The sequence below is a fragment of the Mandrillus leucophaeus genome, unplaced genomic scaffold, assembly GCF_000951045.1.
Source record: "Mandrillus leucophaeus isolate KB7577 unplaced genomic scaffold, Mleu.le_1.0 Scaffold102, whole genome shotgun sequence".
NCBI lineage: Eukaryota > Metazoa > Chordata > Mammalia > Primates > Cercopithecidae > Mandrillus > Mandrillus leucophaeus.
Window position 1 is genome coordinate 4702186 of NW_012098321.1, and position 17590 is coordinate 4719775.

General features: G+C 34.5%; 1 protein-coding gene across 3 annotated transcripts in view; it reads left to right on the top strand.

Annotated features, from left to right (window-relative positions):
* Positions 1–17590, top strand: part of CADM2 (cell adhesion molecule 2) — a 1174747-nt gene that overhangs the window by 1060503 nt on the left and 96654 nt on the right. For all 3 annotated transcript variants that reach the window (XM_011976654.1, XM_011976649.1, XM_011976643.1), the window contains one exon: positions 3700–3878. In XM_011976654.1, the coding sequence (XP_011832044.1) occupies positions 3700–3878 (179 nt within the window). The remainder of the gene's footprint in view (positions 1–3699; positions 3879–17590) is intronic.

A 17590-nucleotide genomic window follows, 5' to 3' on the forward strand; every position in this document is an offset into this window, starting at 1 on the left:
TACCTGTACTTCTGACCGGCTGCCTACAAACCCTGATTCCTGTGACTTCCTTCCTGGGTTTTGTTAATTTGGTAGGATAGCTCACAGAACTCAGGGAAACACTTTGCTTATATTTACTCATTAATTATAAAGAATATTACAAAACCATAAAACCCTAGGAGAAAATCTAGGCAATAACATTCAGGACATAGGCATGGTCAAAGAGTTCATGATGAAAATGCCAAAAGCAATTGCAACAAAAGCCAAAATTGACAAATGGGATCTAATTAAATTAAAGAGCTTCTGCACAGCAAAAGAAACTATCATTAGAGTGAACAGGAAACCTACAGAATGGGAGAAAATTTTTGCAGTCTACCCATCTGACAAAGGTCTAATATTTAGATTCTACAAGGAACTTAAACCAATTTACAAGATAAAAAAACAACAACTTCATCAAAGAGTGCACAAAAGATATGAACAAGCACTTCTCAAAAGAAGACATTTATGCAGCCAACAAATATATGAAAAAAAATTCAACATCACTGATCATTAGAGAAATGAAAATCAAAACCACAATGAGGTACCATCTCACATCAGTCAGAATGGCGATTATAAAAAAGTCAAGAAACGATAGATACTGGCAAGGCTGTGGAGAAATAGGAACGCTTTTACACTGTTGATGGGAATGTAAATTAGTTCAACCATTGTGGCAGGCAGTGTGGTGATTCCTCAAGGATCTAGAACCAGAAATACCATTTAACCCAACAATCCCATTACTGGATATATACTCAAAGGAATATAAATCATTCTAATGCAAAGACACAAACTCCTCAATGATCTAAAACCAGAAATACCATTTAACCCAGCAATCCCAACAGAATATAAATTGCTCTAATATAAAGACACATGCACACATATGTTTATTGCAGCACTATTTACAATAGCAAAGACTTGGAACCAATGCAAATGCCCATCAATGACAGACTGGATAAGCAAAATGTGGCACATATACACCATGGAATACTATGCAGCCATAAAAAGGAATGAGATCATGTCCTTTGCAGGGATATGAATAAAGCTGGAAGCCATCATCCTTAGCAAACTAACACAAGAACAGAAAACCAAGCACTTTATGTTCTCACTCATAAGTGGGAGTTGAACAATGAGAACACATGGACACAGGGAAGGGAACAACAGAAACCAGAGCCTGTTGCGGGGTCGGGGGTGAGGGGAGGGAACCTAGATAATGGGTTGACGGGTGCAGGAAACCACCATGGTACAAGTATACCTATGTAACAAGCCTGCATGTTCTACACACGTTTTGTGGAACTTAAAAAAAAAATCTATATCTATATCTATATCTATATCTATATCTGTATCTATATCTATATCTCTATATCTATCTATCTATCTATCTATCTATCTATCTATCTATCTATCTATCTATCTATCTTTCCTCTACAAAGTCAACTGATGAACAGCGAGATGAGGAGATGGATAGGGCAAGGTATGTGGGAAGAGGAGTGGAGCTTCCATGCCCTCTCCTGGCATGCCTCCATATTGGACCTTCCGCATGCTCTGCAATACAGAAGCTCTCTAAATCCGTCCTTTTGGGTTGTGTGGGGGCTTCATTAGGTAGGCATCATTGGTTGTATCATTCACCACTGATGATCGTCTCAACCTTCAGTCACCTCAGCTCCCTGGAGGCTGAAAGGAAAATAGGACTGAAAGTTCCAACCCGTGATTACCCAGCAAGCTGCCTAGAAGCCCATCAGAATCTTCTGATTAGAACATCTCATAGGAGCATCTCAGAGCAAAAGATTCTCCTATCAGGAAATTCCAAGAGACTTAGAAGCTCTGTGTCAGAGACTACTATCACTCAGGAAATTACAGTCATGCACCACATAACAACACTTTGATCAATGATGCACCACATACAGGATAGTGGTCCCAAAATATTATAACACTATATTTTTACTATACATTTTCCATGTCTATACCCTCAAAGACTTACCATTGTGTTACAACTTGTTCCAGTATTCAGAACAGTAACATGATGTACAAGTTTATAGCATAATCAATAGGCTATAGCATACAGCCTAGGTTTGTAGTAGGCTATGCCATCTAGGTTTGTGTAAATGTAGTCTATGGTGTTTGCACAATGACAAAATCACTTAATGACACATTTCTCAGACAATATCCTCAAAGTTAAGTGGCATATGACTGTATAAAGGTCTTACGAGTTTCTTGTCAGGAACTGGGGTCAAAGGCTAAATAGAACAAAAATTTCTGCTATCACCCCTGTCTATCGTGCTTCAGGAGCACTATGTTAGGAGCTGGGGAGGAGACAAAATACATATTTCTTACATTACAAGATCACACTCTTCAAGTGTTTTCGGTACTTAAACACTTGATGATCAGTTCCTTTATCCCAATGCCAATCTGCTTGTTTGGATATTCTTTACAATATTTGTTATTGTTTTTCACAACTTTTTTCCCTCCCACAAAATTTTGTTAGAATAGTATATATCCTTCCTCTTAGAAAGGATGCCATAGCCATAGACATCACTTACTCAATGCCTCTGTTCCAATTATATTCACAATAACATAAAATAAATTCAATACTTCTATCAAATTTAACAAAGCTTTTGAGAAAATGATTCCATGTGATAAAATTATGCTTAAATTAGAAAACTTGTCATACTAAGTCTAGAAAAACATTCATCATGTTAGAAAGCAGGAGGTAGTGGATGAAACATCAACTATAGAGGAAGGCCGGGATTTGAATACTTCTCTCATCTATATTCTTATATGCAGGACATTTTAAAAAGTAACATTCATCAAAGTGTTCTTCTGAGAATTATAGAAAATAAATACAAAGCACCTAGGATAACAACTAGCAGATGGTAATAGATATTAACAACTATTTCTATCATTAATTATTACAGAAGACTGAAATTTTTGAAGAGGGGAATCTATGATTCATTTATTGTTTCTTTTCTAAAAGCATGTTTTGAGATAGGGATCCTTTGCAGGAATTTTGTTAAAAGAAAACTCACAGTAAAAACCTCTAAAAGAATGAGAAAAGCAGCAGAGGTGAAATGGAGAAGATTCAGGTGTTTTCAAGCAAAGCTGTGCCACAGGGGTGGCCCTAAGTGCAAAGATTTTTATCTTTTTAATATTTATTTTATATTTATTTATATGTATGACTATAAATACTTATATATTTATTATTATTTATTATAATATAAATATTAATTATTCGTTATATATTTATACTCATATTTTAATATAAATATTTATGAAATATATATTTATATATAAATATAAATATTTATGTTTACTTATATCCAAATATATCTGAGGAAGATTTACCCCCAATAGCCTAAGGGCAGTCTTCCAATGTGGGGTGTGAGCCATTAGCAGCAGAATCTGGGCCACAGGACTTGAGCGGGTAACCAGAAGTGACTGCTACAGTGACTCAACAAATTAGTCTCTGAATACATATCTGCTTAATTAAATATGATAGAAGCAGATTATATTTGCTATACCTCCAACTCTTTTGAGTGAGTGTGATGGTCCTTTTAGTATCTTATAGAAGTTAGCATATGGTTATGTACAAAATACGTGTTAAGTACTTAAAATTGATTGATTTACTTAATTCACAGATATGTAACATTTCTTATTTTTGCTATCTACGTGCATGTTTCAATCCAATAGGCCAGAACCTGTTTTGTGGACAAAGGATGGCGGAGAATTACCAGATCCTGACCGAATGGTTGTGAGTGGTAGGGAGCTAAACATTCTTTTCCTGAACAAAACGGATAATGGTACATATCGATGTGAAGCCACAAACACGATTGGCCAAAGCAGCGCAGAGTATGTTCTCATTGTGCATGGTGAGTACCTTTTTGAAAACATTATATGTGAAAGGATGCATAACTTGAAAATCTTTAAATATATCAAAATTTTAAGCACAGTAAACAAAATTGCACAGTTTCTTTTTATTTCAGAAGAACATCTCATAAGTATCTCCAAGATTTAATATTAATATATTCCCGGTCAGATTGATAAAATTAAAACATACATAAGTTTTTTCGTGAAAAGCTTTCTCAATTATAAATATACTTCTTATATGTTGGCTCATAAACTACATTAATGATCGTCTTTATTTCATTTTTATTTATTTATTTGTTTATTTTTGAAGGCAGAGTCTTGCTCTGTTGCCCAGGCTGGAGTGCAGTGGCGTGATCTCAGCTCACTGCAACCTCCACCTCCTGAGTTCAAGCGATTCTCATGCTTCACCTTCCTAGTAGCTGGGATTACAGGTGTGCACCACTATATTTTTAGTAGAGATGGGTTTTTGCCATGTTCACCAGACTTTTCTTGAACTCCTGGCTTCAAGCCATCAGCCTGCCTCGGCTTCCCAAAGTGCTGGAATTACAGGTGTGAGCCATCACACCTGGTTGATTGTCTTTAAATTCTATAAATAAATGCTTTCATTTATAATCCGGAATCATGGAAATTACATATCCTTTAAGCTAATTTTTGTTATATTATCATAAACATATACTTTATAACTTCTGTAATTTGGTTTCACAAAGAATGACAGTATGTCACTGAAATGCAGCAAAAATAGAAGTGTACAATATTAACAATAACTGCATTACTTTCATGTGAACAATAATTTAAAGTTCTTACAGACTTTTCTTGACTATACTTATCGCACAATTTGAGTACATATAACAAAATCGCAAAAAGAAATACGAGTCCCCATGAGTGAATACAATTTCTGTTTTTTCCAACTTTCAAATGACACAATGGGTTTTTCATAAGGTAGCTTCTTTTAGATATTGTTAGATGGAGATGAATTTTTATGAAATTGATGAATATTGCAATAAATAAATTAGTCAGGTTTCTTTACTGCAGTACTCCTCAGACTTTATTGTATATGTCACGGTGCATTGTGAATCTCCACTAGGAAGAGCCATTAGCCAATGTAAGATTTCCATCATATTTCACCAAGAAAAGTTTCCTGGGACTAGTATTACATTCAACATAATATTACAGTATACTAAATGAGTATTGTATATAACACAGCGCTGTCGCAAATCCTGAATCTTAGAAACGATGGACAAAATATGTTTATTTGACATCTTTCCCTTAAATCCATATATGGAATACTGAAAGAAGTACGTGTTTGTTCCATACCTTTCCAGAAAGAATTTTGGGGGTCTAGTCTATTTCTTTGTAAAGAGATTAATTTTAGGGAAAAAATAATTAAATGCGTGTTATTTTTCATAGATGTTCATTTTGTTCATTTTGCCAAAGTTGGAAAAAATTGATATTTTCAGTCAATATACAGTTTTCCTATTTTCAAATTGTATTATTGTATAAGATCTCTCAGTACTTAATACCGCTCTGCTATGGTAAGCAACGAAAGGCTCACAGTGAATAGGCTATTCGTGTAAAACATCCAGAAAATAGTGGAACTAACAGTTTAATTTCTAGCCCTTCATGAATTGTACAAAATTCAACTTTGGAAAAATTAGCCTAATCCAATTAGACTGGTAAATTGGATTTAAATGTGGTAATCCCTGTAGACAAACCCTGCTGGCCTTTCTGCCAGAGAGAATGTTACAACCACCGGGTGTGTCAGGAAAGTAAGTCAGATCCTTAGAGCAGGATCCAAGAGTAGATTTCAGTTGATGCTCCCTGGATGTTTAGATCATGCAGTCATATAGGGAAAGTGTAGTCTATATGATTCACCTTAATTTTCCAAGTGCTTCTCTCACCTAACAGTTTCTGAGAACCTGGGGACGTGTTGTAGACCATGTCACATTGTGTCAAAATCTATATGACATAAAATATTGAGAATTAGAAGAGAAGTGACAGAAAAAATATACCAAAATGAAAAGTATATCATTTTTTAAAAGTAGTTCAAGTCAGGAAAATTCATATATCTTCTCAGTGTTTGCAAGCTAGCCAACAGCATGATTTCCTAAACAGCCAAGCTACCTTCAAGTAGTTGGCAGTTGACATGTTTCTAATAAATACTTCCCTAAGCACTTTGTGAGAAGTCATTTTTGGCTTTGCTTTTTGAACTACAATTCATCAAAAGCACCCCATAGATTAATGCTATTCATGCTGCTAGATAAATGCTGTGAAGTTCAACAGTGGTTTACCTAGGGTTATTGACACAAGTAATGAGAGGCTCAATGAAACAGTGAAACCATATTATGCTGTGTTTAAAAGGGGCACCAGTTGGGTTCATTGCAAAATAAAGGTTTTTTCCCCTTTGCACACTGGGTATAATGTTTCATTAGTCACTAGTTGTATAAATATAAAAAGCTACTCTCTTCGGTTAATGGTTTGGCTGTTTCAAAACCATACTAAATGATGAAATTTGAGTGGCATTTCGATCTATAATGAATGCTGTATGCATTTTGGAATGGAGCGATAAGTGATCATTTGTGAGAACTTTACCCTTTTATCTTTTATACCAAGGTTGATTTTACATTAGTGGGGATAATTGAATACAGCTCCAGTACAGAGGGTTTTTCATGAGCTGCGACCTGTGTCTTTGACTCCACCACAATTGCCTAGATGCTATTGATTCTTAACTTGATGGAGGTCTGAGCACTTTCCTGTGAAATCATCTACTATCTGGATGCCATCTTAATAGTTAGATTTTATTGTTTGGGTGTCAATGGAAGCGCATGATTTAAATGCTACCACATTTAATTGTTAAAACCACTGACATTTTGTGTTAGAGACACTGGTGATTCCTCCACTCCCTCCTAATTACACCTTTAAAAGTTTCAGCATTAGGACCACATGTAGTAATTTAAAACTGCCAGTCTAAAATTTATCCTCAATGAAAGGCCTAACCAGAGTCACCACACTAATACCTGTAAGATTAAACATCATGCTTATGAAACATTTGCACTGTGGAAGTTCCATTCAGAAAGAAAGTAGGACATTTTATGAACAAGCTTGGCAATGGAAAAATTTATCTGTTAAATTAGCCGCCATAATTATACTAATTAATTCCTCTAAGCACGGTAGTTTCGATTTGCTTCTTTATCAAAATATTGAAGTATATCTCTTGTGATTATTGTTGTCATACTATTTATTTCTTTACAACGGATGATTATATTCCTAGTTTTAATGGCTTTGAATATCTTGACCCATTGCTATTCTTAACATTTGAAGAACTAGGATCAAGAGAAAAATTAATTCACTCACTCAATAGATATTTAGTACTTATCTACCAGGTGCAAAGGAGCAAATGTAAATAACAAACACGAAGATTATAGTTTAGTGTGGAAGATAAGCTAAGCATTTGGATAATTGTAACACAAAATAGAAGAGTTATAGGGGGCTATAGGAAGATGGTCATACAATGTGGTAGATGTTCACAATCTGTGTAGTTCCAACTGTATGGAATGTTTAAAACTAGTAACATATCACCATTATTTATAAATATTATAACTATAATTATAATAAATATTTAAAGTAATATAAATAGTATGATAAATATTATAAATTAATAAATTCATTTATAATATGACATACATTGTAAATAGAATTACTCAGCAAAGTGCCAGCTATACAGATATATGATAAATTAGACTATTCTTCTTATTATATTTCTAGTAGTCTTATTATACCAAGGGCAATCAAACTCCAAGGCTCTGGTAAAAAACTTGCCCATGAGTTGCATACAGTTATTGCTCATAATCTTCCCTGAAAGCTACCCAGAACATAAATTAGGTTAATGCTATTGAAAAATGAGAAAATTCTAAATTTTCGTATGAGATAGAAAATGTCTTAAAACTCAGCAATATAACAAATTGACCATGTACAAAGCAAGACATAAGTTATAGTCACCCTTGTTCTCTGACGCAACATTAAGTTCAGAGAATATAGGCTGAATATCTCATCTTCAAGCAGAAACTACCCGGATCTGCATCCATTCACTGTAGGGAACATAGCAGATGATACCATCTTACCATGCAAGGAATGGATATAGGGAATGACCAATAGTACTATACTATTTCTATTTTGTGATTGGAAGCAATGTATGTTCTTCTATTTATCATCAATTAATTAAAAATACACTCCTAAAAGTGTCAGAAATGTACAGCACCAGGGAAGCTTTGAGAAAGAACATCTATGGAAAGTGAGAAACGTGAATTACCACATACTCCAAACCCTAAACTTCTTCCCTCTTAACTTTCCCAATGTCTCTTTTACCTCTCTTTAAACTCATCAGAGAAATTAATAACCACTCCTCAGAATACAAATGGGAAATGGACAGAGATGCTGCAACTCTTTAATGTCACCTCCATGCTCAAAACCTTCCCGAGGATCTGGGAAGAAATACAGTAATACCAGCAGAAAAATTAGTAACTAATTTCTCCTTCTACCAATAGCTATACTATCAATAGCAGGTCCAGATTGTAGACACGGATAGCAAGGATAATGATTAGACTTTGGAGGAGAAATCATGTTATCTCACAGTTAGAGCAGAGTTGAGATGCACTATTCAAAAAATTTTTTGTAATATTCCCCCTTCCTTTCCAAATTTACTTTTCCTTTTACCATAGTAACCCTACATGAGTGTTAAAATTATTTTACCACTGTGCTAACTTATTCCCTTACTTTATTATTTTCTCCTTGTACAAGTAAGTTTTATAACAATTCATCACTCCTTTATTATCTTAACTCTTGCTATCATTTAGAATGAAATTGCCCACTACGCACCTTTCCACAGATTTTTTTCTTTACATGTATGTATTTTGCGTTTCTAGCAAATTTTATCTTTACAACCATGTAAGATAAGTACAATCTCTATAATTAGTATTATGATACTGTATAGTAAATTTGAATCAAGATTTGCTTATATTTCTGTCCTGCTAATCAGTTTATCACAATTTCTGATAATCTTGGTCTCTCTAAAATATCACTTGACTGTTACAGTTTGTTTTATTTATTTGTTTATTTATCTATTGAACAGTGATGGAAATAAGATACTGCTTTTTATGTTTCCAGGATAATTTACTTCAGAAGTAAGATATGTAGAGAATAGGATACATCATATTTTATTGTTAGTTGGTAGGATTCATTATTTAAAAAAGAGTGTTCTGGAGTTTTAGAATTTTAACAGAGAGTATTACTGCTAGAGATCTCTATGTGCTTTGGTCTACTAAAAGGTATTAAGCTATTAAATGTGCCTTTCTAGCTCCTAAGAATCAATAAGATTGCTACTTTCATTTCACTCAGCTTTTATTGTTAATAATAAATGTCAAAAAACACTCAAAGACAGAAAATTGTACACATAGATATTACAGACTGCTGCATCAAGCCAAACTTGCAAGCTTTGTTGCTCATGTAGACATATATCATTTTCAGGGACTGTGGGTAAACCCAGGTTCCCTATTCTATCCTGGATAGTGAGTCTCCATTTCAGTTAACTTGCTTACTATGGGAGAGGAAAAATTGAATCATGGATGGTATCTTTTCTTTCACTTTAACAGACATTTCCAAACCATCTATCATCTTTTTCAAATATGTACCAGATGTGCAAAACATAAATTCAGTTGCTTTAGAGTTATCAGTACTTGACCCTAAATTTAGCAAAATAATATATATGTCAGGGAATGCAGTAATCATTAAGCAACAGATTAGGAACATCATAAAGTAATACCTTAAATTTGCTTTTAAAATTTTCTTGCCATAGAACTAAGCAAATATGATTATAATAATACATCCCTTATCTTACAGAGATAAATCTGTCATGTATTCATGTCATGATTATCAATGATCTGAGAACTTTCCTCACGATACAATGAAAAATGTCCTTCTGTGCTTCATAGTAAAAGTGTAGCTGGGCTAGAAGGTTGCCAGCCCCTGCAACGTGCATTTACTGGTAAATTATCCAGCAACAAAACATCTAGAAGTATTGAGAGGCTACATGATTTTTTTAGGCAAGGTGTTCTTTACAACACACTGCTAACTAGGAGAGTACATCTTCTAGCTCATATGGGTGGGTGGGGAAGGAAGAAAAGAAGCCTGGATTACAGACAGATGTAAAGCCTAGCAAACATTAAAAAGGGATTCAAGTAAAATCTGTTCTTTCACATGGAAACAGAACTACCAGTTGGTAAGTTAATTCTGTGTACTCATAATGAGCATTTTTCCTTTGGAGCATTTTTCTTAGAAGCATAGATGGAAAATATACAGTGGAGGGAAAAAAGGATGGAAAAAACATCCATACAGAGCAACAAACGGTGTGCTAATGGAAGAGCCCTATGGTTGCTGCTCTCATCTCTGGTTGAGAGTTTCCAGGCAGTAACTAGTTGGATGATTCTTAAAACAGTATCTTCTTTAATCGCTGAGATAAAACGCTATCATTTCTGGAAATGAATAAGCAGGGAGAGCTCTGATGCCTGTAGGAAAGGTGTACCTCTGACTGGATGAATATGCTGTTGAACTCTGCAGAGAGAAATGGAATGGCATAAAATGGTAGAGACAGGAGCACTATTTTCCTTACAAAACATTTTAAAAGGTGTATGTGTGTGGGCACACTCAACACAGAGTTAAGGCTTAATTATACGTCTCTGTTTTAAGATGAGCATAAAGTAAATACATTAAGGTTTCTGCTTTTAGAGTAAAAATTCTGTTGAGAGATACCATTCTGAAATAAATATTTCTGTGTGCTACATGGATCACAGACTGAAATGCACAAAGGAAAAAAACCCTCATTCTTGCCTTCTATCACTAAAAAAATTCATCATTAAAAAATATTTTCTCACCTTATTTACATATAATCTTTTCTCTCAGTTGCAGTATAAAATAAGGTAAAGAGAAGGATCGAATCTGTGACACTCAGTCCTTCTATATTTGTTTATGTGGAAATAAGACCAGGCTGTAGCTTTACCAAAATGTACAGAGCTCTTCTACCCAAGTATATGTGTGTTAATTGGCTCATTTGTTAGAGATTTCAAGCAATATGCAATGGCCCATGGGAGGAAATTTTGGCATTAGTTTTCAGAAACAATGACATTCCTAAATAGAAGATATAGATTTTTACATAAAACCTGCATTGTAGCTTCTTACAGTATAATTTTCACAAATACTGTAACAACATATATACTCGTCTGTAATCTAAAAATTTTCCTTGGTTCTATTCTACCCTTCTCTCCAATTCATCACGAAATTCCATCAACGTTGCTTCCAAATCACGTTCCCAATGTGGCCACTTCTCTCCATCATCCTCTGTGGCTTAGACTACTAAAGTATTGCCTAATAGGCTCCCTGCTTCCACACTCCCACACCTTCGATCTCTGTCTCACACAGCTTCAACATATAAACGTTTTAAATGCATATCTCTTCATGTCGTTTCCCCATTTAAACTTATACAAAGGCATTTCATCATGCTTAGTATAAAACCCAAACCCTCATTGTCCTACTTTTCCAAGCCTTGCACTTGATGGCTGCTGCCTATATCGGTGGCATCTCTCATCACTCTTCACAAACCCACTTCTGTCTCTCTGGTCCTCTTTCAACTCCTCTAAGTTGTCAAGGTCATTTTCTTTTTAGACATTTTGCCTCTGCCTGGAATGCTTGTCCAAGATGCACAAGGAATGCTGCCAGAAATGCTGATCTTTGCAAGATTGATTTCTGATTCAGATCTCAGATTAAATGGTATTTTTCAGTGAGGCCTTTTTTGTCCACTACCATCTAAATTGTCCCCCAGTCACATATCACTTCAATTAAATACTCTACAAGGCATATATTATTATGTGATAGTTTAGCTGTTTGTGTGTATACACATGCTTGCGTGTGTATATATACATATGCATACATATGTGTACATATGTATGCATATGTATATATAAATACATTCTATGTCCTCACGCTAGACTATGACCTCCGTGGAAGCAGACATTTCACGCATCTTGTTTATTTCTATACCGCTAGCTCTTAGAACACTGCCTTCTAAATAGTAGGTGCTCAATAAATATTTATTTAACATTTAAATGTTTCTGTCTGTCCCTCCCTGTTTTCAAGAGAAGAAACTTTAGTGAAGCAATATGTGTGTGTGTGTATACATACACACATACACATACATACCCATGTCTGCATATATACACATATATATGAAAATATAGTTGCCTGTGTGTATATCTATACACATATATACAGATATATGTGTGTGTATATCTATACACATATATATACAGATATGTGTGTATATCTATACACATATATATACAGATATGTGTGTGTGTGTATATATACGTGTATAGATATACACACACACATATATATATACACTCACAGATACACACAAACAGCCTTGACTTCTGGACAAAATCAGGGAAATAATTGATATTCCTTGGTCACCAAAATAATAACCTTTAGTTTTTATCCCATGCTGAAAAAAAAAAGATGTATTTACTTAGCAACCCATGTGAAATGTGCCTTACTTATAGAAGTAAGTAATTCAAAACATAAATAACTGTGCATAGATTAATTTTTCTAATACAAATCTTTGCAATTAAAGAGTTATGCAATTGACTCCAAGCATGTGTTTTCATCGTTTTGAAAAGTTAAATGACTTTGCTAACTGAAATTTAACCTTTTATACGAGAGACCTTGCTGCTCATGAGAGCTCTGACCATTAGGAATACAGGTGATAGGAACGGATATTAAAAGTGAAGCTCAGTCGATGTTTAGTCACAATTCTTCTTACCATTATTTAGTTTTATTCAGGGATTGTGTTCTAAGGATATGTCAAAGCGGACCTATTTATTAATATGCATGTGCAAAAAGTACCTGTAAATAGACATTCATGGTTTTCTTAAATTATAGGTTAGCAAGATGATAACAATCTTTGAAACATTATTACCTTCTCATTTAATATTTATTTAATTAACCTTTTGTATTGCTATATAGAATATTGCACTGGGATTCACTTTATTACTTTTAAAAACTGGTAGCTACCAAACATGTATGTCAAAATTAGAATTCACTAACATAAGTGCTGTGTGCATAGTACTCTCTTCACCCTCCAAAATGCAGCACAGTTTAGTTAATCCTCAAAAATGTTGGTTCAGGATTCTGGAATCTACTTTAATCTTTGATGGAATTTATATATGAAATAAGAATCAGTATCAAGATAAACCTGAAACATATTTCAGGTAAGTTACATGGTGATAAATCTACAGAGTAACATAAAAATATAACCTAATATGGGTTAAGCAACTATTTTACAGAATAAAAGATTAAAATGGAAAACAAAAGTCATACAAGACATCTTAAAACAGTTTGTAATCATAAGCATGTTATACTTAAATATGGATGGCTTACGGGGAAGAGGGATTTTTGTATTCTGAAATGTTCACTGACATTAATATTTTAAAAATAACATTAATATTAATATATTTTTTTCTAGTATACATTCGATTATTTTGCAGTTGAGATAATTACAGAATAGGAGGCAAAAAATGTGTTTACTTCATTGCATTTTGAAACTGAACCAACACCTTTATGGACTCTCATATGTCCTGAAGTTATGTGCAAACATTTTTACATGTATAATTTTTTGAGTGAAAGTGTTTTGCTTTTGGAAGATCAACTCTGATCCATCACTGGCTAAAAACTTGGTCCAAAAGGATTTATATAAATGAACAGGTGGAAAGTCTTCAATTTTTAGATGAGGAAGCATAGATGCATAGAGGTTAAATGACATTCAAAATGGCTCTCAGTTACTTTATCACAGAGCCTACATGAAAAATCAAACTATTTGGATTTCTCAGTCAGTATTTTTCTACTATATCACCATTCTCCTTGTGTTTATTCATAGTTGATTTACGCTTTTCTTTTAATGGATGACACTAATATTCTCTTACATTTTCACAGAACTTAAAGTATTGGACCAAATCATGTGATTTACTTTTAGGTAGAGTATTTTAAGCAAAGAGTAGGAAAAGGCTCACAATATTGAAGTAGGTGGAGTTAAACAATATGGGATAATCCACTGCAAATGCATTTTTTTCATACTTTAAATTTCACTTTACTTTTGTCAGTTTGAAATGTAAAAAAGTACTCTAAAAGAAAAAATGCATACATTTTTTCAAATAATGCATTGATTTTATTCATAAACTTTTCTTGTAATTACATAGAACCGACAGTTACCGCCTACAGTTTAAAATTGCAGTACTTTTCATTTTTTAAGAGCAGCTTTTTTTTCTTGTATAAGGATTCCATTTAGTATGAGAAACCAGTGGAAGCTATCCAGAAGGATGAAAACGGATTTATTCAAATATGTTTTTTAAAAGGGTTCCTTTTTATGAAGTTACTATATGACTGTTGAGGAGGAGGCATGTACTGGTGAGTTGGGACCTTCTCAACCTGGCGGTTATCATTTAAGTAAGAGCCTTGGTGCTGTTATCCACTTTTACGCTGTGATCCAAATAGGCTGCTGCATGTAGCTGAGCATAATGGGAGCAGATAAATGTTCTTCTTTTTTGCACAGGCAAAAGCAAATAAAGTAAACGTTCCTCTTACCATTGTTTCCTATGTCAGTCAGTGCAATTAGTAGTAAGGAAAAATGCCCTATTATTTTTTTAAGATAGGGAAATGTGAATATCTTTCACCAAAAAAGACACATCTTACCATAATAATTCTAATGATATACCTCAAGTTCTAACACTTCTACATCTCCACTAATAACTCTTAGTTTTTATTTTCTTTATCATCCTGGGATCACCCCTGGGGGAGGGCATTAGTGACATAAAGCAGAAAGAAGTAAACATATGGATTCCAGACTAAATGGTAACCATTTTTTCTCCCTATTGAACACTAGTCCTTGGAGAGAAGCAAGCAGCTTGGGCTTCTGAGACTCTTTAGACTTAATTTTGTTTCGAAAATCCATTCTGAATGCCATTTTTAAAAAGAGAAACTGCCAGAAAACAAAACAGGTTGACAAGTTAGAAATTATTGTACACTGCATTTGTAGAGAACAGAACATGCCTTTAACCTGAAAAGCTCGTTATTGGAAAAAAGGTGCCGTACCACTCTTCAGGTTATCGTATACGCGCTTGTTGAAAGTGATTTCATTTTGACAAGGTTACACAGGATCTGTTGTGCTCTAATAAGCTCCAATAACCAAATGTGGTGGCATTTTTTAAAAAAATCCTTCATTAGAATATAAAGAAAAGGACACTTTTCTATTGTTTTTAATTGGATGATATGATTTAGAGCTCTAACACTTTTAAAAACACTGAAAATCTGCATTTAGAATATAGAATTCTTCTGTATGCTGCATTTTTATTTTTTTAATACTCATTTAGACTGGAAGACTCTTAACAGGAATTACAGAAAATCACATCACACATGATAAAAGGAACAGCAACTTTTTTCAGGGATTAAACATGTATAAGCTTCTGTTGCTGATTCATATTTTTAAGAATGATACTATTCTATTCCATATCTACTGGGATCATTATCACCAGGAGTGACATTATTGATAAAGCACCTGTCATCTCCAGTGCTGTGGTACATCCCTGTAGTCCGAGCTACTCAGGATGCTGAGGCAGAAAGATCATTTGAGTCTAGGAGTTCAGAACTGTAATGCACCATGGCCATGCCTGTGGATAGCCACTGCATTCCAGCCTGGGCAACACAGCAAGACCCCATCTCTTAAAAGAGATAAACGAAAAGGGGCTACCACATTGACAGCATAGAGGTAGGCACCCTGATGAAGCCCAAAAGTTTACCATGAAGTTCATTTTCTCTATTATCTGACTCTCATTTGTTCATGAAAAAAAAAATTCAAGCAATATATGTTAAGTATCAAGTGAATGTTACAGCTTTTCAATTTCCAACTCCAGATTTTATGAAGAACTTTGAGTTACAGTGTACTGCATACTATATTATTAAAGAGAGCTAAAATACTAGAGTTTACAAATTGATTATGTAAACTAGAGCAAATTTGAAAATGTTGTTATAACATTGCACATGTTTAATTTGTGTTTTCTACTGCGGGACAGAAATGGATATGGAGCTAGTGGGATACACATGACTCTGGATCTTCCCATAGCAGCATGTCGTGAATGGAAGCATTATTGGTCATGGGGGTATGGGTGGGACAAAGTGAAGCAAGCAGTAGATAAACTCAAAAAGTACAATGATTGGTGAAAGGAAATTAGGTGGGACTTAGTCAAGGAAGTCTTCACAAAGCAGGTAGGAATCAGGCTGAGACGTGAGAGAAGCATTTTGCTAGGTATCAAGAAGGGGTGGCTATTCTGAGATGAAAAGCTAATGAGGGATTGGCTCAGAGTATATTTGTCTAAGACAAAGTGATATTTTAAAAGATAAGAACATGTTAACTTATAAGGCTGAGCCTACACTTTATTGGGAGAGGTAAACACATAAATATAAACATGTATATGGGTGTCTGCAAAATGCCTAAAAGCTCAGAGAAGGAAGATATTACTCTTTGTAGAACTGGGCCATGCTTTCCATGTGAGATCTTATTTGAACCAGGATTTAAAGGATGGACACGAAAGAGAAAAGAAATGTGAAATGGGGTGTGCCTCTGAGAACCTACAGCACAAAGAACAGAAAGAGCTATGTCTAGCTCTGTCATGGGGGAAAGCACTTGTTTCAGAGGCAGATGTCTTCTTGTGTGCTAGGCTTAAGCTTCTTTCTCTACATTAACTCAGCACTTGAAACATTAAGAAAACAAGCCAGACATGTATCCTATGAGAAACTCTAACCCCTGTTGTACCAGGAAACCTTAACGTTATGGCTGCCTCAACACAACGGCGGGCACAGTTTTGGAGTTCCTATCAGTCACGCAGGTGGAGCAGAAGAGATGATGGACTGGTGAATTTATCATATTAACGTTTAGCCATGGTCCTGTAAACAGATTTTAGTTTCCTGATTTGGCAAATGTGTTGCTTTAGCTGAAATTATACTTCTGCATGTGACTAAGTTCTTATAGAAGTACTCAGATTATTTACATTGCATTTATTGGCACCCCAACATTCACTCACATGAATAACTTTTGCAGCCTAGTTAGACTTTGTCTGCCCAAATATGAAATTGTTCTATTGACTAGATTTAGGGTTTCTGTTTGTTATTGAAATACTCCCAAATTTCATGTTTTACATGAAAACAGTACTTTATATATGTTACAAGTGAAATGAAAAGTATAATTTATTATAATTCAAACTATATGTGTAGGCAAAATTATAAGAAGATATTTTCATATCTTGGAATCTTTACTTTTCTCAGTTTCCTGTCAATAAAAAGGCTCACATTTCCTTTTAAATAAAACTTCTTTTTATATATATACATACACACATACACACACACACACCCACACACACATACACACACACACACACACAGACAGACACACCCCCACACACACACACACATACATACATACACACACACATACACACATACACATACACACACACACACAGACACACACACACATACACACAGACACACAGACACACACACGCATACACACACAGACACACACACGCATACACACACACATACACACACACACATACACACA